Source organism: Populus nigra, chromosome 7, assembly GCF_951802175.1.
Source record: "Populus nigra chromosome 7, ddPopNigr1.1, whole genome shotgun sequence".
Taxonomy (NCBI): Eukaryota; Viridiplantae; Streptophyta; class Magnoliopsida; order Malpighiales; family Salicaceae; genus Populus; species Populus nigra.
Genome location: NC_084858.1, coordinates 934,744 through 956,101, shown reverse-complemented (window position 1 = coordinate 956,101; position 21,358 = coordinate 934,744). Strand labels below are relative to the sequence as shown.

At 35.0% G+C, this 21,358-nt stretch overlaps 3 protein-coding genes across 7 annotated transcripts; all 3 read right to left on the bottom strand.

Moving 5' to 3' along the window:
* Positions 1-461: 461 nt before the first annotated feature.
* On the bottom strand, positions 462-5,550 carry LOC133699967 (phosphoribosylamine--glycine ligase). The gene is made up of 5 exons (XM_062123513.1): positions 5,365-5,550; positions 4,387-4,753; positions 2,871-3,244; positions 2,072-2,602; positions 462-1,066 (listed from the first exon to the last, which is right to left on the bottom strand). Exons 2-5 carry the CDS (start codon positions 4,649-4,651, stop codon positions 650-652), a joined length of 1,587 nt encoding a protein of 528 aa, XP_061979497.1. The 5' UTR covers positions 4,652-4,753; positions 5,365-5,550; the 3' UTR covers positions 462-649.
* Positions 5,551-7,237: 1,687 nt separating this feature from the next.
* LOC133698823 (uncharacterized) lies at positions 7,238-9,329 on the bottom strand. 2 transcript variants are annotated; one of them, XR_009843200.1, is made up of 7 exons: positions 8,987-9,329; positions 8,857-8,916; positions 8,651-8,763; positions 8,496-8,564; positions 8,222-8,284; positions 7,683-7,734; positions 7,377-7,554 (listed from the first exon to the last, which is right to left on the bottom strand). XR_009843200.1 is itself a non-coding variant. In XM_062121906.1 (6 exons), exons 1-6 carry the CDS (start codon positions 9,326-9,328, stop codon positions 7,429-7,431), a joined length of 762 nt encoding a protein of 253 aa, XP_061977890.1. In that variant the 5' UTR covers position 9,329; the 3' UTR covers positions 7,238-7,428. The 2 variants fall into 2 exon arrangements, 1 of the variants encoding a protein (XP_061977890.1); XM_062121906.1 differs by lacking the exon at positions 8,222-8,284 and having other exon boundaries at positions 7,238-7,554.
* A 2,364-nt stretch (positions 9,330-11,693) lies between these two features.
* Positions 11,694-21,358, bottom strand: LOC133698977 (shaggy-related protein kinase kappa). 4 transcript variants are annotated; one of them, XM_062122090.1, is made up of 14 exons: positions 21,144-21,246; positions 20,642-20,683; positions 20,028-20,267; positions 19,666-19,758; positions 19,503-19,562; positions 19,141-19,413; positions 16,978-17,052; positions 16,361-16,417; positions 16,139-16,279; positions 16,008-16,058; positions 15,260-15,355; positions 12,477-12,560; positions 12,287-12,389; positions 11,694-12,047 (listed from the first exon to the last, which is right to left on the bottom strand). In XM_062122090.1, exons 3-14 carry the CDS (start codon positions 20,172-20,174, stop codon positions 11,959-11,961), a joined length of 1,269 nt encoding a protein of 422 aa, XP_061978074.1. In that variant the 5' UTR covers positions 20,175-20,267; positions 20,642-20,683; positions 21,144-21,246; the 3' UTR covers positions 11,694-11,958. The 4 variants fall into 4 exon arrangements, with proteins under 4 accessions (XP_061978074.1, XP_061978075.1, XP_061978073.1 ...); XM_062122091.1 differs by lacking the exon at positions 21,144-21,246 and adding an exon at positions 20,922-21,137; XM_062122089.1 differs by lacking the exon at positions 20,642-20,683 and having other exon boundaries at positions 21,144-21,358.

The window sequence follows — 21,358 nt, the reverse complement described above, 5'->3', positions numbered from 1 at the left end:
CTAAGAAGGTGAAAGTAAAGACAGACTTAAAGAGTGTTTAGAAATATGGTAGTCATAGTTTTAAAGTGTTTTTTACTTAGAAACACATTAAAATAATATTTTTTTTTATTTTGAAAAATTTATTTCTAACACTAACATGTTAAAACAATCCATAAACATTAAAGGAATTAATTTGAAGTAAAAACAATAACAAAAACACATGTTAAACTCCTCTATCAAACACCCCTTTAGTATTTGAGAGGACAAGACAGTCTAGAACAACAACCAGTCGTGTTCTTAATAACACGGGAGGATTTCAATTGGTTTAAGAATTGGTGGAGGTGCAATGGGAGTTAAATCAGAAGACACTTCCTTCACTCAAGAAGTCACTTGCAACCTTACCGACTATTTTCAACTCTCTTGTTCGCTTGTTGCATGCTATGTTTTTAATGGAAAGAGCAGAATATACTGTTTCAAGAATATAGCGAAAAAGAAAACATAAATTACCTCAACAGCATTCCCATACCTTCAAGATCAATTACACAAACCGTTTTTTGGAATCTTTTTATGATTGATTGTAAGCCACCTTCATGTCATCAACTATTTTGGAATTCTTCAGAATACAATATTTGTGTTCTCGAATTTGGCTATTCAATTTTTTAATGTCAGTTTATTTTTTTGGAGCCAATTGCTTCTGAGGAAGCGCTCTCCACCCAATATCTCGACGGTAGAACCCTCCTGGCCAGTTGATTTCCTCTACTGCCTGATAAGCTCTGTCCCGGGCCTCTTCAAGATCTCTTCCAGTGGCAGTGACCCCAAGAACTCGGCCCCCAGTAGCAATGAAGTTGCCGTCTGAGTTCAAAGCTGTTCCGGCATGAAATATCTTAACTGTTGGAGCAACATTCTCAGCCTCCTCAAGGTTTTGAATCACAGTCCCCTTTTCATAAGACCCAGGGTACCCCTTGCTTGCCATAACCACCACCATGGCAGACCCTGGAGACCATTTCAGGGACACTCCACTTAGCTCTCCTCTACTAGCTGCAAGCAGGACTTGTGCTAGATCCGATTCCAAGCGAACCATCAACACCTGCACATTAATGCAAGAGAATCCCCCATTAGTTTTATGTCGCAACTATTGAATTGATATACCACGCTTCCAGCAACTTTTGTGGGATAATCATGACAGCTAAAATCTGATGGCCAATTTATAGCACATGCACATGCACATGCACATGCACATAAAAGAAAATCAGCGCAACCTCCCCACTCATCATCGCCAATATTGATAACCAACTGGATATTGCTTTAGTTTACGCATAGAGTCACAATTTGAAGGTATGAAGAAACCATATCTGAATTACATCATGCTGTTTATTGATAATTTGAAACAAGTATTCAGGTTGACCCAATCACATCACAAACCTGTTAGGGAAAAAACCAAAAAACCACCTCCTTTAATGATCACCTAAAATCTAAAAGTTTATGCAGTCAGTCACTGTTAAACGAATAATAAGACAAATGATAGAAGGTTTTCACCAGGAAGCAACAAACTACCAACAAGCTAAATATGACCAAACTCTAAACTTTGAGCCTTGAGCCCTGACGGAAACATATATTTTCTCAAACCAACAGTTTCAATAAAAACTCGTTTCCCCGTCATTAGTAGCATAAAAGTGGTATAGGGCAGGATCTCAATCAAAATACAGCTTCTCCATGGGTATTTCACTTTAATCAAGCAGCAAATGCTGCATAAGACCACAACGGCACAACACTAATTCCAAAGACACAAGAATAACAACGAAAAAGAGACGAGAATATGGTGAGAGAAACTAAAAGAAAGCTAAATGGCCAGGGAAATAAGGACAAGCCTTCTGGGTTTTCCCTTTCACCATTTACTCTTACATATATATCCTAAGCCCACTCTGTGAGTAGTAGATACTGTAAACTAACAAGACATAAATAACCCAATAAATACAAGGGTCTAATGATCGCTCATCCAAAAAATATAAATCAACATTGCAAATAATAATTCAGTTTCTAATGCAAGAGCTGGGTTTATAATTTTGAATGCATATTACGGCCTGTATCTGACCTGACACTCAGGGTCGCCAAAGCGTACATTGTACTCAATTAGCTTAGGTAAGCCAGTCTTCTTCTCAATCATCAGCCCAGCATACAAAACACCTACAAACTTGCAACCCTCGGCTGCCATTCCCTTGACTGTTGGGTGAATTATAGTTTGCATGACCACTGACTGAAGTTCTTTTGTCAATACTGGTGCTGGAGAGTATGCCCCCATCCCACCAGTATTGGGACCTGTGTCTCCATCACCAACTCTTTTATGGTCCTGAGCAGATTCTAGAGGAATAGCATTCTCTCCATCTACCAGGGCAAAGAAAGATGCTTCTTCTCCTTCCAGAAATTCTTCAACAACTACGCAACAACCTGCAGAACCAAAAACACTCTTCACGAGCATTGAATCAACAGCTTCATAAGCCTCCTCTAGTGTCATGGCAACAATAACTCCTTTTCCAGCAGCCAAGCCATCTGCTTTTATGACAATAGGTGCTCCCTGGTCCTCAATGTATTGCTTTGCAGAAGATGGATCTGTAAATGTTTGGTACTGCAACAATAAAGAAAGCTTTAATAACAGGGTTCCAGCAAAAAAGAACTGTGAAAGCAAAGAGAGTGCCTTGAAACTTTTAGTCAGGTAAGAATGAGAGGATTCCAGGCACACTATTTTGTTTCAATTTTTTTCATTTTCCAAGAAAAGAATTACCGATGAAACTAAGACTAAAAGAAAAGAAATGGCAATTGGAAAAGTTCAGGAGAAGCAAGAAGGTTTTGAGGCTGCCTGGTAACTAAAACCTAAAGGGGTAAAAGGAATAAACCTTAGCAGTAGGAATTTTATATTTGTCGCACAATTTTTTCATGAAGTTCTTTGAACCTTCTAAAGCAGCTGCTTCTGCTGATGGCCCAAAAGTAGGGATTCCAGCTTTTACTAAATCATTTGCAAGGCCAGAAACCAAAGGTGCCTCTGGTCCCACAACAACCAGTCCAACACCCCATTTGCAGCAAAAGGAGATCACTGTTGAGCTATCAGAGATGTCAAGCTCTGGAATACAGGTGGCATTTCCAGAGTTAGAAATCCCTGCATTGCCAGGAGCACAGAAGACTGCATCACAGGAGGGAGATCGCTGCAAGGCATAGCAAAGTGCATGTTCTCTTCCCCCTCCACCAATAACCAACACAACCAACCTCTTTTCTGCAAAATTTGTAGGTGAAGGAGGATCAATAAACAAGAAAACAGTAAGACTAAAAATTTAACAACTATTTTAACCCAATTCTTTGTCTCCCATCTCAATAGAGGAAAAAAAAACAAAAACAAAAACCTGTAGCAAAATATCATGGAAGTGTATGCAAAAATCAATAAGATTTAAATGAATCCACGTACAAATAAAGAGGCAGTCTCAACTATGTAAGAATGGAAAAATAATCATCATTGCAGCAGTAAAAAACTTCACTACTTAATGACAAACTATTTCATCTCATTTATAACTTATTGCTAAACAAAAGAAGAAACTGATGCATTTTCACGCAAGTGCCTCAAAAATAGATAGACCACCATGGAAATGATTCACACGAAAAAACTAGTACCATGGTAGGAAAAAGGAACTGCATGCATAGTTTATGACAGGTATCGGTGACTGCTTTCACAATGGAGTTAACTTCCTAGGATTACCCGATAAATTTTGCAAATTTGAAGATGACATAAAAATCAGTGCTCAGAAGATCAAAAAATAGGAACTTAAAATCCCCACTTCTCAGGTTTTAACCACTTACTCAATCTGACCTCAAAGTATCAAAGTTCCTACTCTTAAGTACAAACTTCAATTAAAAAAATGCAATGGAATATCATCTCAAAGTCCATTGATTGTTAATTTCTGCTCACAACATCCTCTCATCTTGTGAACAATAGCCACCTAGGCATGCTCAGCTACCCAGACAAAAATAATAGGAAAAAAAAAGCTAACTGGATGATCAAAGAAACCAATAGGAAAAAAAAAAGAGCAAGAAGAGGCAGTGGAAGTTGCAGCTGCACATGCTAAATGTAGAAAATTATGGAACTCCAACTCATACCAAAGGCAAAGGCAAGTACAACTTGAGAAAGTGATGATGTATATTCTTCATTGTATAAGTATACTAAAAATCCAAAGATAATTTAAGCATAAAAATAAAAAAAAACCAACAAAAGTTGCAACAGTGGGTCATTTATTTACCATCTTAAACTCTTTTTAAAAAGAAAACCCAACGATACTATGAAATGAAACATAGGAATACAAAACCAAAGACCATGTGAACAAATAGATGAACAGGAATAACAAAACTAAAATCATCAGTTCTTACCAGAAGCAATATTGCTGCCAGCACCAACTGAAACCGACAGCTCTGATTTCTCAGCAACACATTTGAAGACGATGGGAAACGATCTTAAGCCCTTAATTACATGGCATGAGTCCCAAGAGCTTTTGTTACCATAGGAAGTCAAGGGTCCCACAAAGCTTACCGAAGAAAACGAGCTGCTGAGGAAACAAGATTTCTTGTTTGAAGGCTGAAAGCAGCTATTGAGAAGTTTGAGAGAAGGTGGTAGGTTTAAGGTAGCACAAGACATGCTTCTAGCCCTCTGGATTCTAAATCATGCAGGTTTTGTTTAAACTCAATTTCCCCTACCCCCAGCTAGTATGGGATTAAGGGCTTGGTCATTGACGTAAAACTGCAAAAAAAAAAAAAAAAGATAAGCATATGTTTAGATGCTTGGCAGAAAAATAAATAAAACGAGGGGGTGGTATTCCCCAATTAGATTTTGGGTTACCAAAAACCAAAGAATTGTTTTTCGTACTTCATTTCCCAAAAGAGATTGATATAGACAAGTACAGTGACACCATTGCTTGTTACATCTTTCGCGAGCTGGACAATTTGATAGCATTTACATCCTAAAGTTGTTAAGTAAGACATGGAAGAGAACAGATGCTATGCTAAAAAGTACCACGTTTTGATTTTCCCAGAAACAACCGCAATCAAGGGCAGCCCTGAAGTAAATAGCTAGAGCAAACCAATTCAAAACAAAAACAGCACATAGACAAAAATGACATAACAGAGCAACCCAGAATCTGATATGAAGAAATAAATAGCAATAATGTAAGGACTGAACTAAAAAGTTAATTACTGGTATTAAAAGAAGAAGCTAATAAACCCCATTAACACAAAAGCAGATGCTATGCAGCAGCAGAGAAGAAAACTGTGAAAAGAAGGAAAGGAAAGGAAAGGAAAAGGCGAATCCATGTTAGAATAAATCAAAAGTCAACAAGTGGGACAGCTTTTTACCTCTTGAAATCGAAGGGAAAATAGATTTGTGGGGGGGGGGGAGAAGAGGGTGGAGTGGACGGGGATGGGGAGTCAGCAGATTTTATGGAGCTGAGACAGAACCCCAAAGACACTTGAGGGTTTATGTGTTGTGTCGCTGTGTTTGTGTAGTAACTAGTCAGTGACTCACAGTCCTGCCAAAATATAAATAGCGGCGAAATTGGGGTTAGAATTTGTGGAGTAAGTAACTACGAGGCTGTTTCGCATTTCGTTTTTACCTTTGCTAGGTTTTAAAATTGCGTTTGCATTGAAAACCGAAAAAAAAAAAAAATATATATATATATATAAATAATTGAGCCTGGCACTATTATAAATCGACGAGGAACGGGTCATACTACGATGACTTGTTAATGAAAAATCTTAATTATCTAAAATTACAGCAACAACAAAATTAATCAATTTTTTTCAACCAATAAGAAAAACCTACCATGACCCAATAAACAGATATTAAAGTCTTACTCCAAACTCTCTCAAAAACTGGGATTTCTTGCCATTTTACTAAAGGCATGGGCAACCCTGGTTTGAGCCTCCAGGAACATACGGCGTGAAGGATGTCTTCCGATAACTGTCCAAGCTCATTGCAACAGAGGCTAGGAGATGTCAGGGCATGCACTAGCACCAAACTATCTATTTCCAGCATAACATCTGAGTAAGTTCAGACCATGTAAACCTGCCAAGGCTTCACCAACTTCCACAGAGACTGGTTTCTGCAAGGCTTTTGAAGCAGCTAGCATGACTTGTCCTTTTTCATTACGAATAATCACTCCCAATGGAGGAGGGTGTCAGCTTTTCTCAACTGTCTAGGTAGCACGAGCCATATTTCGGTTTTCAGAATCATATTCCTGGAACCATGCTAGATACCAGGCCATGCAATCTGCAGCTTCTGAGGAGTGATTCTAGAAGACAAGGAGATTTCTCTCTTCCCAAATATACCAGACAATACAAACCAGCATCTTTTCACCATCTACCTCTTTGGCCATATCCTGCAGCCACTTCTTTGTAGTGGGCAACCTTCCAAACCTTCACTGCCCAAGGACATTCCAAAGACATCTGGCAGACATGGTAGAAACCTGGACGTTCTCCTTTCTTTCAAGGTTGCATTTCATGGGGAAGGCATCTGGACATGTTCTAATTGCTAACGAAGTTCATCTTCAATACAAAGTTCCACCATTGTCCTTCATTGCTAACAGAGGAGTTGCAGCTGTTCCTCTTCATTTCAAAATGGCAAGCACTACAAACCGGAATCCATGTAAGAGTTTACTTGGAAGTGTATTTATGGTTGTTTTTTAAAGTGTTTTTTGCAAAAAAAATATATCAAAATAATATTTTTTTTATTTTTTAAAAATTATTTTTGATATCAGTACATTAAAATGATATGAAATCACTAAAAAAATATTAATTTGAAGTAAAGAAAAATATAAAATAAAATTTAAATTTTTTAAAAATACTTTTAAAACACAAAAACAAAACAGATACTAGTAAATGAAGTTGTCATTTTTGTTGTTAGAAAAATATGCTGCATTGATTGACAACTTATTTTTCCTTCAACAGGGCCTTGCAACGCAGCCCTCATCCCCCCATTATTTTGTGATGATAGGTTATTCTTATACTCACGAGACACAGAAGGAGCTTGGAAAGAGGAAGTTCCAAGTCAGCAAAGTGGAAAGGAAGAGATGCAACAAGGAGAATCGATATTCATTGTTCAATATGCCAATTGTTTTTTCACAGATTCAACTTTCATATTTATTGTGATTTTAATGAAAATATATTTCTGATAAAAAAAAATACATGATAACTACTAGTACCAACTAGGCTAAAAGAAAGAACTTCAAAATGGAAAATCAAAATCTCTCATATAGAAATATGCACAGAAAAGCCTTGAAGCATTCTCAAATGTCAAGGGCATAGCAACTTTTTCACTGCAACAAAATCTTCTCCTCTACATATGCTAAGTGAGACTCATGCATTACAGATTGCAGGAATTGAATCATCCCCTTCATTAGAAAATAATTGTGAACCATCAAATTATTCTGGATAAAAATCTGTGTCCGCTGGCGGACCTCTTTGAAGTTTTTCTTGTAGATCTGATTGTTTTGGTAGTACAAGCTCAGTTCCCTCCCCAAACGTGGAAAAATATCTCTCTAAAACCATCTGCAACCAGAAAGGGGCAGTACATGAGAAAAAAGAAGATAGAGTTAGCAGAAAAATAGTGAGAACATCACAATATGAATACATCAAATATCCTTGACATGAAATTGAAATAAAATGTGAGAGCGCACCACGGCAGCATAGGCATCGACTTTCTTTTGCCGAGTAGACTTGTTGAGGCCCCTGAAAGAGTTGAGAAATAGTTGTCACAGATACAGGTCATAACTATTGAGAAATTTCTGTCAGCTGTAGAAACATTTGTTTGGCATACAAGTATCCAACAAAGTAGGTACCATAATTTATAAATGCTTGTGCAATTTTTGCATTTCAGTGTAATAATGCAACCTTTAATTTATCAACCTGTATTTCTGCATGGTAAGACGAAGCATCTCCCTTCAAATGTTAAAACAAAAACAAGCACAATAAGGTGTTATAAAGTGCAATCCCAATCACAACAATAAAACCTCAATTTGCATGTCAAACTTGAGATCAGTTCAAGATCTTCTACACAATTATTTTTTTTTTCTTGATGCTTAATGATCCAAATAGATTAACACAAAGTGATGATATAAAAGAAGAAAAAAAGAAGCAACACACCAAGCATCTCATCTGTAACTTAAAAAAGAAAGAAACTAATCTATCATTATATACAGCAGAGAAGTCTACTAACATCCACTGAAAAATGACCCTTTCCTATTGATGATCGCGGTGATACCACCTTAGGAAACCTACCCTGCGCATTTAGATACCGGTCAACATGTAACAAACCAATTCATAACACATGCGACTCCCAAGAAAATCCTAACTTGCAAGCTATTCAAAGATATAGAACAATTTCACAAAGACGAGTGAATTTAACTAGGGCAGATAGCACAATGCTACATGACCGCAAAAATCTATCAAAAAAGTAGCACTAAAATAAAATTCTTTAAAGGAACAATTACATGTCAATCATTCGGTTAGTGGCTTCCGTTGATGTACCGTGTTCATCTTGTAGGTACACTCTCCAACCCCTGAATTTTAAAACTATGAATAACAATTATAATCCATATCTAAATGAACGGAAGCAGAACAAGCATAAAGACAGGTACAGTTTCACCTGTGAGCAGCTAGAACAGCAAACCTTCCAACAACACTACGAACTTTGTTGGATTGTGGAGTTTCCTTACCATCCCAAGATTTTGGAAGCCCAATTATGAATTCATCTACCTCCTATATACAAACCATCATTTCCTTACACTATCATCAAAAACTAATACATGGGCCTTTTGTTTTTCGTAAGACAAGAAAACAAGAGATTTCTACCTCGTTTTCTGCAATTTCAAGAAGTCGAAGCTCAAGCTTTTGTCCTCGCAATTCCAAAACCTAAACATAACATTAATAAAACTCTAAATCTTCAAAAAAAAAAAATACTAAGAATATATGGTAGTAATACCGTGAGAGGGCGAACGGTAAAGCCTTTGCTAAGGGCAACACCAGAGCGAGACAGTCCCAAGTCGACCCCTAGACTAAACCCTCCTCTCCACAGTGGGTCATTCTTCCGGCGAAGGGCATTGGGGGGGATTTCTTGAATGGATAACAGAGCCCTTAATCTTCTTCGGCATGGCTTATCACTATCAAGTTGAAGGGAAGACGTAGTGAAATTGGGAAATAGGAGATTGGTGGATGCCCTTTTAGAGAAGAAAGGCAACTGGTTTGAGTATGAGAGTGAACAAGACATTGTTTCCTCCTGCTCCTGGTATTTGGCTGGCCTTAGAGGATCAGTTTTTTCACTCATTTTTAAGTTTTTAACTTTTATTTTTTTTATAAAATTTTCATAAGAATCATTAAAGAGTTTTCCCCATAAAAATTCATTATTTTTCTAAATGTTAGTCATTTTAGAATATTTTTTTATTTTTTCTATTTTTATATGTTTTTAGTGAGTATTAAACAAGAAAAAAGAGAAAAATCAAGTCATAAAAAGAGATTTTAATGCATAAGTTAAATATCTTGGAAAATAGATTATTTTTATATGTTTCACAGTATTATAAAAAATAAATTTAAAAATATTTTTTAGTATTTAATTATGTCATAAAAAATAAATTAAAAAATAATTTTTTAATGTTTTAATTTTTTTCAAGTTTATCTAACATATATATATATATATATATATATATATATATATATATATATATAACATTATATCAAATGTAACTATTTAACAACTTACAATAAAAAAAAATGAGATATGAAAGGTGAAATGGTGAGAAAAACATTATTACATCATATATTTACATCAAACTTATTTTATAAAATAAAAATAATATATATTTTTTAAATAAAATATTATAGACATATAAACTTGTTAAATATTTCTCAAGTAAAATCTATTGATATTTTTATTTTTAAAACTTCAAAATAATTTTTTTCATATTAAAAAAGCCAAATTAGTTAATGGTAAGTAAGAGTTAGATATTTCGATTTTATTGGTACAGGGGATAAATAAATACAATTATTTTGATAGGTTTTTCATTTTTTTCAAGAGGATTTAGGCAATTATCTCTTTAATATATATTCAAATTAAGAAACATAAACATTTTTTACTAAATAACAAATATATATATACTTGTTAAATAAAAAATATGGATTTTTTTTTATCCTAGTAAAATCATCTTAGCAGATAGACTTATAATATTGTTGATTTATGAAATTTTAAACCCAATTTTTTCTCAACTTAACATTTTATTCTATAAATATTTTTGCCAACACTTCATTTTGGACTAAATTATCAAAAGCATCACCAAAAGTGATCTCATCAAAACCTTCAATTTTCATCATTTCTGCATGCAATTTATTAACATCAAGTTGATTCTTGCTTAAGTTTTGAAATGTAAATGCTGTCTCTCTAATTTTTTTAGATAACTTTTCAATATCATCATCATCTTATAGATATGGTTTCTCTTCATATGTTGTCTTTTTTATGCACTAGAGAAAGATCTCTTTTTCTTTCAAAATTTCTTCATATGAACCATCATTTTCAATCTAAGTACATTACACTTTAATGTTCTCTTCCAAGTCGATGTTAGCTATATAGAATTTTCTTTTAGCTGCTATATATAAATTCTATTTCTTTCTCGTTCAATTATAATAACTCCTGCGACGATAATGAATTGAGCTGCTCTCATACACACTACATGAATAATCTTAGTATCCATAACAAGCAAGTGAGATTTTACCCAAAATAAATGGAGAAATAAATATTCAAAATACATATGAAATATTTCCACAATCAATACAAGAAATTATACGAAAATAATATGATGCAACTCTTGCAACATGCAGGTGACATGTACTTGCAAACATTAATATGAACATTTTAAGTAAGAAGCTAGGAAGCTTAGTGATAAAATAGTTGAACCTATCAAGGCTAGGGATGCTATTTGTACAACATAACAAAGCTTTAGCATAGTTTTTGTTTAATACAAATAAAATGTTTTTGTTTAAGTTTTTTTAATATAGTTTTCGTCCATTTCTTTTTTATTCCAATTCATTGTGATTTTTTTTTCAAAGAGTTATAAAAAGGAAAAACAAAATAAGTTGATAGGATATAAAAATTGGTGAGAAAAGAAGACATTTGTTTGGGACAAAAAAGAGAGGAAAAAACAAGGCAAAATTAACTATAATCAACTGATCAGGGATTGTTTCATAATTTTTATACCCTATAGACTAATTTATTTAATTTTGTTAAACTATAGAGACTAAATCTTAATTAACTCAAATAATACTAGTACCGATTTTAATTTCTTTATTGTTATGAATACAATATACTAAAGCTCTTAATTTATGAACCATATAAAAGGGACATAAATTGAAATATCTTTCCTAACTCTTTCAAGAATGATAATTATTAAAAACAATTTATTAAACATCATATTATTATATTATTATAAACCAATCTTTTTTTTTTAAGCAGTCCTTTTCACTTGAATTTAAATTAAAATTACATATACAAATACAAATTAACTAATTTAACTGTAAATTGTCAAACTTGAAACATTTTAATTCATTATTTTTCCATTTATCCACTCATCAATAATTTAAATAAAATATATTATATATTTGTAGATATATTAATTACCAAAATAATACACCTGCAAAACAAATTAATTCTAAGTAAATGACAAGCTATAATGATGGGCATACCATAAATATACATCACGAGTTACAGTTGTCTTCAAGTAACAACAAAAATACACCTTCACCAACAAGCAAACTTTAAAGCCTCAGGTTTCACAATTTATCCCAACTCCTTTAGCAGCACTCTTTCTCATATCAGGTAGAGGATGATCAGAGGAGGAAATTTTTACAAGTTTTGATACAAGACAACGGCATGTAAGATGAGTAGAACCAAGGTTCCCGCAACAATTCCTAGGTGTGCAATGCCATGAATAAGTTCTGTTTACGAGCATACTCTGGAATGAGCCTGTTGACAATATCGGTCGGTATGCCTGAGAGCTCTGCCGAAACGAAACAGATTTATAAATTATCAGTGGCAAGAAAACTGAGGCAGAACAAAGTGAAAAACAATTCCAAATAGAATTCAGGTGAGAAAACCACGAAATTGAGGCTCCTTTTTTTTGTGGCAAGGAAAGCTGTTGTGGAAGTTGGAAGACGTTCATTCAAGGACTAGGTTTAGCTTCTTGAATATGTCTCCAAATAAACATAGCAGCACCATGATGCACTGAAGGAAACTTACCCTGGGATTTAAAATTAAATAGTGGAGGAAGAGGGCGACCATTTGGAAGGCGGGTAGTTGGATCTCTCAATTCATCAAAGAAAGGGTGAACACAGGCTTCCAACTGCAGTACCACCAAACAACAAACCAAATTGATTAATAAATGAAGCTTATCACTCGAGCAAACAACTTAAAAACATGATAAACTTACAGCAGTGCATCGCAAATTAGGAGAGTACTGGAAAAACCTACAGACGAGGTCTACCGCTTCTGGGGGTAAACGCTTTTGGAAGACCTGGTGAATGAGAATATCAGACAAGATCTCAATAGTAAAATGAATTCTTGTAACAGAATATTGATTACTAATGCGATTGCAAATGATAATCGCAGTGCCGATACAAGAAGCTAGTGTTAAAGATAGGAGATGCATCAAGATGCAGGCATTCAGATATGATAAGACCGTTCAACAAAAGAACAGTCTATCTGAGAAGAAAGTTGAGCAACTAATATATGTTTTGGCAGCGTGTTAATCTCTTATGAAAGGACATTACATGTAGATAGGATGCTTTGAGATTTTTACTAAATTTTCTATGTTTAGCTGCAAACATTTCCAAGATTTAAGCAACTAGAGTAGGAACAGCTTGCCCAGGATGAAAACATGGACAGTGACTTGGAGGACCCTTTATTAGTTTTAACAATATGGAATCCATCTTTAAGAGAGAAAAAAGACTTGAATGTAGTAACCACTATATTACACTGCTAATTTTCAGCCAACTGAAACCAAAAAAAAGATGTAGAATAGAAGCCAGAAACATCATTAACTCTAGTTCACATTTATGTCTCCTCTCTCATTCTCAGCCCATTAGACAAGATAATTCCACTAGCTGTTCTACACTCTCTCAAGTCAATAGGTTAAGAAAATTTCACTAGTAATAATAACCTAATTTCCTATGTACTGCATTAAAATCTAACTATAAGTCTCAAATTTGTACTTAATTCATTTGTTTTTTTGTTAAGAAAGAACATAAAAGAACGTGAATTGATAAACAATATTCTACGCTGTTTTGGTACCTTAGACATATAAAGATATAATTTGGATAGCACACCATTCTTGTATTTTCTCATAATGGCCACAGATGAGATTTATTTGCCCATGTTTTGGACTTGCAAGAGACTTTTATTGTTTAAGATATGATTATGTGCATCATTTGACTTGTTATTGAATGCATTCACAAACTTTAGTTTCAAAGACTACAATTTGAGTTATTTATTTCAAAGTTTGGATGATTATTTTCGTATTTCAATTACTCTCATCTCACTCCATGCCACCAAGTAGAATAGGATCAAAGCCACAACTATCCTGCTAGTATGACACCCAAAAAAGTATTCTGCACATACTGCCACTGAATCAGTGGAAGTTCTTCGCCATGAAACAACTTTGTAGGGTTGCAGCAGCAATTTGGCAGCATTGGCTTATTGGCACAGTGGGCTGACAAGAGTGGAGACTTGGACAGCGGACAGTCCAAGGCATGCTGAGACACAGTAGGACTGGCAGCATGGGTGTTGACAGTTGGGCAGTTGGTTTGTGGGGGGCAAGCCAAGGGAGTTATGGCAGTTTGGGACAGTTGGTGGCAATTTTCAGCAGTTTCTTGTGTGGGGAGAAATGGCCAGAACAGAGGGACATGTGTCTTGAATGGTGCTGGAACTTAGGGACAGTTTCCTATTGTAACTTCCACTATGTTTTGTAATATGTAGGCTGTAAATATTACTGTAGCATGCAATCAGAATGTGCATAGCACACAAGATGGACATTGTGTATTCCTTTTGTTGAGAGTTAATAAAAGGTTGGGAGTTTTCCTGTAATCTGCCATGTTTGAGTTTATGCATTATGTTGTTCATATTCATTTGTGTAGTCCGTTTATTTACAACATTGAAAGAGTGTAGGAAACCTTTTGGGTTTGTGGGACAAATTAGTTATAGGCAAAAACGAGTGAATCAGTGGGCAAAAGGGCCAAGTCTAGCAGGACTAGACTGCCACATAGGGGTTGAAAATTTTGACGAGAAAGTTGACCCTGTGATAATTGATATAGAGCCTGCCTACTAAGAGAACTATAATCCTGTCACTTTCTACTATATAATTAAGTGTTTTCATACCAACCAACCTATGTCCCCCACTTTCTTAAAATCTAGTGGCTACTCGGGCTTGCTCAGTAACTTTTGGGCCACCTTGTGGCAACTACTGTATTTAAAATTACTACTATACCCTGCAGTGACATTTTACCAAGGGTAAAAACTGATGTTGGGAGAGAGAAAAGTAACAGAGGACTTCTTTTTCCCATAGCAGCTGTATGGCCACCATAAAAACAAAGCCAAGCAAATCACCATGAAAAAAACACTAGAAGATACTAAATTTTCTGAAACTAATGTAAATCATAAATAAGTTACACTCTAAACTCGACTCTTCCAGACTAATTCTCAAAACAATTTCTGTAAAAAAAAAAAAGAACAGAAGAAGAAAGAATTAAAAGACTGTCTGTGATGACTTCCACAAAATTATCAGTGGTTGACTATAAAGGGGGATTAGGTTTGTATCTTGACCTGCCATTAGATCAGTTGGCCTCCAAAGAGGAGATATTCATACAGCCATAGCATGGATGCAGCATCAAAGGTTTGAACTTATATGCTAAAAGAATATGTAGCTCTTAAATGAATCATCTAAAGATAACATGTGAGATTCTAAGACTTCTGTGACAGTTAAATCACGCCTTTCCCAACAAAAGAAATTTAAACTAATGGTATATTAACTATATACAATTTACAGCTTCTCAAGATCACCACAACCCAAGTTAGCTAGCCCAAAGTAATTCCACAAGCTTACTCATTTGTTGGGTTCTATATGTATCAAAGATAGAAAATTTGCTTAACTAAGCCAGCCAAATTTATAAACTAATTAGCAACTCATTAAAATCAGTATAGAGGAGGAATAATGCATACTTTGTGCCATGGATGAGGCTTTATCTGTGGGAACTTAAATTCTGTATAGTTTGGGTTCATGCACTTTATCTCCTCCCTGGTTGGTGTTCCCAGAACCTGAAAAAACATGGAATTGTTAGCACTTTCTTCTCAGGAGTTGACATTTTCAACTTAGTGCAATCAGAAACACAAATGAAGGCATGTGAGAAAGGTAAGTTTTCTGTCTTCAATTCCATTCTTAATCTCCGAAGTTTAATTTGTATGTTTCTATAAAATTGACTTTCTTCTTGGGAGCTGACATTTTCAACTTAGTGCAATCAGAAACACAAATGAAGGCATGTGAGAAACATAAGTTCTCTGTCTTCAATTCCATTCTTAATCTCCGAAGTTTAAATTGTATGTTTCTATAAAATTGAAGTTTTTCTTCTACCTCTTTGATGTTTCTGTTTGCCACAAATTGGCAACCGAGACAATAAGCTAAGATTACAAAATCCAATGTCATTCTTCAACATTTACCCATTTCCTATCCAATATAGTCATCTAGAAAAGATTTTCAGAATTGAATTCCTTTCCAGGGTAATGGAATTTAAGAAAAAATAGTCCAATAAGTATCTTCCCCGTTCCAAAACATTGAGCTTCACTTTTGTGCCATTATAAAACTTGGGTTGCCTTGTTCAGCAAAGGGAACTAGTTAAATCTAATTCAGCAATCACATCTTAAGAGGAAAGATATTCTGAAAAAACAGGTGAGAATCAATAGCTTTGTCTACCTTAATGATCTCAACTAGCTGGTCAACTCCACTTTCACCAGGAAACAAAGGCTGTAAGTCAGAAAGAATCAATTAATCTGAAGAAATAAAGGGAAATGGTAACAACTATAGTAAGCAGAGTATAAACCTACCTGCCCAAGTAGCAACTCGGCCATCACACAACCAGTAGACCATATATCAATAGCAGTTGTGTACTCGGTAGCACCAAATATAAGTTCTGGAGCACGATAGTATCTTGAACAGATGTATGAGACATTTGGCTCACCTTTCACCTGTTAAAATGACAAAGGAAACAAGCTCAAGCAAAGGAAGGAGAGGCAAGCATAAATATTCACTGTCGAATGAAAGCTTACCAGCACTTTAGCACTCCCAAAATCACATAGTTTCAGCTGATGTGTGGATGGATTCACCTAAGCAATGGACAATTTACTATTAAAACTAACAGAAAAAGGAGACATTTGAATAATTATGAAATGAATGCCAGTATCAAATAGAAAAACTACTTCTATCCAATCAAAATCAAAGCAAATACAAATTATGAGTTGGCATAAAATGAGGATGACCCTATTCTGTTTAAGCCACATTGACCACAACTAGATGCAACTAAAAGTGAGCTGTGCTAAACAACTTAAACTGCAAGCTCTTGGCCACCAATAAAGAAAGGTTTTTTCATATATTTCTTCAATTTGTTCCAGAAAAAGCCACACCGCATCTATACATATACAGAGTATAGGAAAGTTTAGTTGTTTATGAATTTTAAACTATTCAGTTCTCAATACATATTTTGAAAAGGAATTTTCCCATCAAAATGTTACATCAATCATCAAAACATGGACCACCATGTGTGTAACTGAATTGGCTAGGCAACCACTAATTTGCATACTAGATGTTACTTATACATATAAATCTCATTCTACATGCACATGGGTTTCACCAAACAAAACCTAAATCCTTAAACAGAACATCTTACCAATAAGTTTTGAGGCTTGATGTCACGGTGACAAATACCAATGCAATTGTGTATATAGGCAAGTGCCCGACATATCTGCACTCGAAAAAGGAAGAGGAAAAACACAATAAGAATTGGTGAAGATTTATACACACATTACCATTTACCAGGATTTGAGCCTTGGTAACTTTAGCATATTTAATCTATGGATGACCTACACTACTTTTTGGTGTTTTCATCATACAGCTGTAGTAATTTAGCACTAGCATATAGGATGCTATGATAGATATGATAATGCAAACCATTTTATAAGTGGAAAATATAACTAATGGTTGAACCCAAAATTATTCTCTCCTAGAAAAATTTGCTTGTCCATCTGTGTCATGTAGTCCACTCTCTGATGAAGCACCGTTCCCTTACCACCTCTCCACTCCCAGGGAGACAAAAAAAATTTAAAAACAATAAAACAAAGCGCAGGGTGATGAGTTGCTTGACAACTCATGCCAAGCAGACAATGTCAAGATTAACACAGAAGCTGTGTTCTATCTCCATAAACACCTAGGCTTTGATGTTAGGATTAAGTCTTGCATTTAAAAAAGTTTCATGTTATTGGCAGGCTGTGCTTCAGAAATTTTCTCAGCTCTTGTCAACAACAGGAATTATGCCAACATGGCTTTACAATCATCATGTTAGATGAAGGTTTGAAACTTTGCAGCCAAGTAAAGGTAGCGTTCATCAGTTCCATTTCAGTTTCTCAGCTGCTTGTGTCTTAAAGTTTCAAAATATCTCATATACAAGTGTATGCACACAAATAACACTGGCAGTTTATAACGAATATGAAGTTAAAGGTAAATTGACTGTAATTGAGGGCTTCAAAATGCTGGTTTTGACTTTCTCCTAGCAAACCAAATATTAGAATAAAACAGGTAAATGATTTTAATGGCATCCCTTAATGCCACTAGGCAGGAGGATCTTATGACCTAGGAAGAATTGCTCCAAAATTCAGAGATAATCATCTTATATCATAAAATAGCCACTAGTAGGAGAATTCTGATCATTCCAGCTATTACAAAAATCCAGAAAGAAGTCGCTAATCAGTAGATCATTTGCCTGTACCAAGGACTTTACCCTCAGTGTTAGAAAGAGACAAATTACTGAAGAGTCATGCATCTCCATACCTCTTTCTAGCCTAGCCATGTGTAACAGAACAGTCTTCAGTACCTGATTCTCATAAACCTGAAATGGAATTCCAAAATTCACTTTTTCCCTTTATTTCTCTTCTTACTCTCTCAAACCAAACTAAACCCTAATATTAACCTGCATCCTGAGAACTCAACCCTATTTCTGAAATTGGTGATTAGATCATTTAACCTTCCAAAAGCACCACCATAAACCATGTCATTCATAACATATCAGTGGCCAGCAATAAGCCACCGTATCATTCATCAAGCCACCTGCCAGCTATAAGCCCTTTACATCCAATTTTGCAAACACCATCCAACATGAAGAATGACAAGGTATGAAGAAAGGTTTAGACCTTAAACTAACATGGAAGAACAAAAATTGGGTTGACATCTTAATCTCCAGTATATAAATTAGTAAGAACATTGTCGCAAAAATAAAAGCAATGAAATTATGAGAAAAGAGTAGCTTTTAGTTAAAACCACTTCCCACCATATAGCCACTTGGCAAGATGTAGCATTTCATCAGTTTAAATTACATGTTTTGAGCATGTCTAAGATGGCACCAGAAAATCCCTTGCACCTTTCAAATACCATAGTTCGAAAAAAAAAAAAAAAAACTACTAGTTTCTACAGAATTCCTATAACTTTTTTTAATTCTTTTTTATATTTCACAAGCAGTGGGATTGGGATACATCCACCTTGATGTTTTGGAAACAGGCCTCATGCTTGGTAGCCCACAAGAACTAGAAAATCACAAGATATTCAAAGGTAAGACTTGAACCTGGAACCTCCCCATATCCTAGGGCAACTCTTAACCACTTGTGCTAACCCTTGTGGATTGAATTCCAATCACTGTTTGTAAGAGTACGATTGCTTTATTCCCCCCACTCAATTCATGAAAGCAAGATACATGGGGCTGAAAATAGTCATAAACTAGAGACTAAAAAGGTAAGATGCCAAAATAGGACATAAGAAGGAACTAGCCAAATTGCTATTTTACCTGGTAGGTGTAGAGTTTAACATATATTAAAGGCATTCGTTGGCTGTTCCTGCTGTAGTTCCTAGCAATACGATTAACAGTGTCAGGAACGTATTCAAGAACAAGATTTAGGTAGAGCTCTTCCTTGTCTGTAGTAGAAAAGAAGCTGTGTTTAAGGGCAACGATATTTGGATGATCCAGCATTTGCATAATCTGTAACTCCCTGTTCTTGTAGCGTTTGTCTTGGAGAACTTTCTTGATGGCAACAATCTCTCCAGTTTCCCTACATTTCGCCTGCCAAAAGTAGTTCAGATAAAGTCTTTAAAAAAATGTAATTTAATGGAAAACAGGGAGCAATCAATTCAATGTACAGCTATACTTACTTGAACAACAACACCAAAGGAACCAGTTCCAACCACATGTTCTGCTATATAACTGATAGTCTGTCAACCCAAACAATGCAGAAATTACTTAAGATGTAAAATTTTCATCAACTAGGATCATATACAGAATGAGGTTTCTGTACTGCATTAATAAGTTTCCAACCTGCCTAGATTGACCATTTCGACCACCAATAGTGGTCCTGATAACATGCCCTGCTTCTGCACCCACACCATCAATTATATCGGGTTCACTATCCTGCAATGGAAAAGAAAGAAGGACTTCAGTAGATAAAGAAAACATTAGTGAAGCCAGGTAAGCTCAATCGATTATGGAAATTGAGCATTGGTTTCTAGAATGAGTGAACCTCCCACATGAAGATCAAATCACCACGCAAACAATTTGCCAGTGTTTCAATTACAGAAGATACTCAAAGGAAGAAGCCAGTCATTTGATATCTAACAACAACAGAAAAAGGACAACTCAGAATAATTTAAAACAGAATCTTCTACAACATGGCAACTTACTCTGTCCTCGTCATGGTCCACCTTGTCCCTCAGTCTCATCTCGAGCATCTCCCTGCCCAGCCAATCCACAGAACTAGACGAACTTTTGAAACCATTAACGGACCTGGAACTTCCAACTCCCCCATTTCCTAAGCTGGCAGACGACATGAGTACACGCAACAAGTATTGCACTTGCTAGTATTTCCTACCCTCATGACACTTTGCAGTTCTGCAATCCACCCAATCCAAGCACTTATCTTCCTAATAGAATTACAAAATTACAAGTCAGACACGGAAACTAAACATTAAAATTAAAAAAAAAAAAGATGCTAGAGGAGAGTTAATTTCACATAACATAATTTATCAATCAACTCAAATAATTATTCACGCTAAATTTCACATCATATAATCTACGAACAACTTGAATAGTTAACATAACCAATAAAAGCAATCGAGGGTTCTTTATGTAAGCTTGAAGCTGCATAAATTCCATCAAATAAATGCTCAATATCCATGCTACAACTACTTAAACGAAAAAATCAACCCAGAATTATATGCAGCACCACAAAAAAAAACAGCCCAGTTGCTTGAAATTACTCTGCTTCTATCAAAACTATGAACCAACAAAAACTCACAGATTGTAACTTTAACTGGAAATCAATGTTTCTTGTCGTGATCTAGCAATAAAAAACAAAACCCACAATTTAAACGACGCAAAGAAGATGAAAAGGAAAAACATCAAACAATGAAACAAACTTAGACAAGAATACTCAGATCTAGACCCAAAATTGTACCTCAAAAAAACCCGGAAAAAAAAACATGTGATTAAACCATAATTACACCAACTCTTCAACAGATTCAACACAGATCATGATTTAATAAATCAAAGACTCAACAAATAATGATCATACTAACCTGGAAATGCTTCAGGAGAGGGGAAATTTCTTGCATTTCAGACTCCAAGTGGAAGTAAAAAAAAAAAAAATGTTCTTCGATTGATTGATGAAACAAATATTTATTAATATAATAAGTAGTGCTTTTTACTCAAAGTATATTAATTAGTGATTTTGGGTTTATGGGTTTTCGATTTTCGATTTCCTTTTTTTAAAAAAAAATTATTGATTGTTTGACAGTTACCTGACAATGTTCAACAGCCTCTTCTCCCTCCTGATTCTGACCTCAATATATTATCTTCTGCAGCTCCTTCTCTCTTTATTTTTTTATTATTATTATTTCATTATTATTTGGGTGCTTGACACTTCGATGTATGCATGTATAATTTATAATATGATTATAATCTCTGATAATTATATTTTATATCCATACATACTTTATGTTATACACTCTGACTC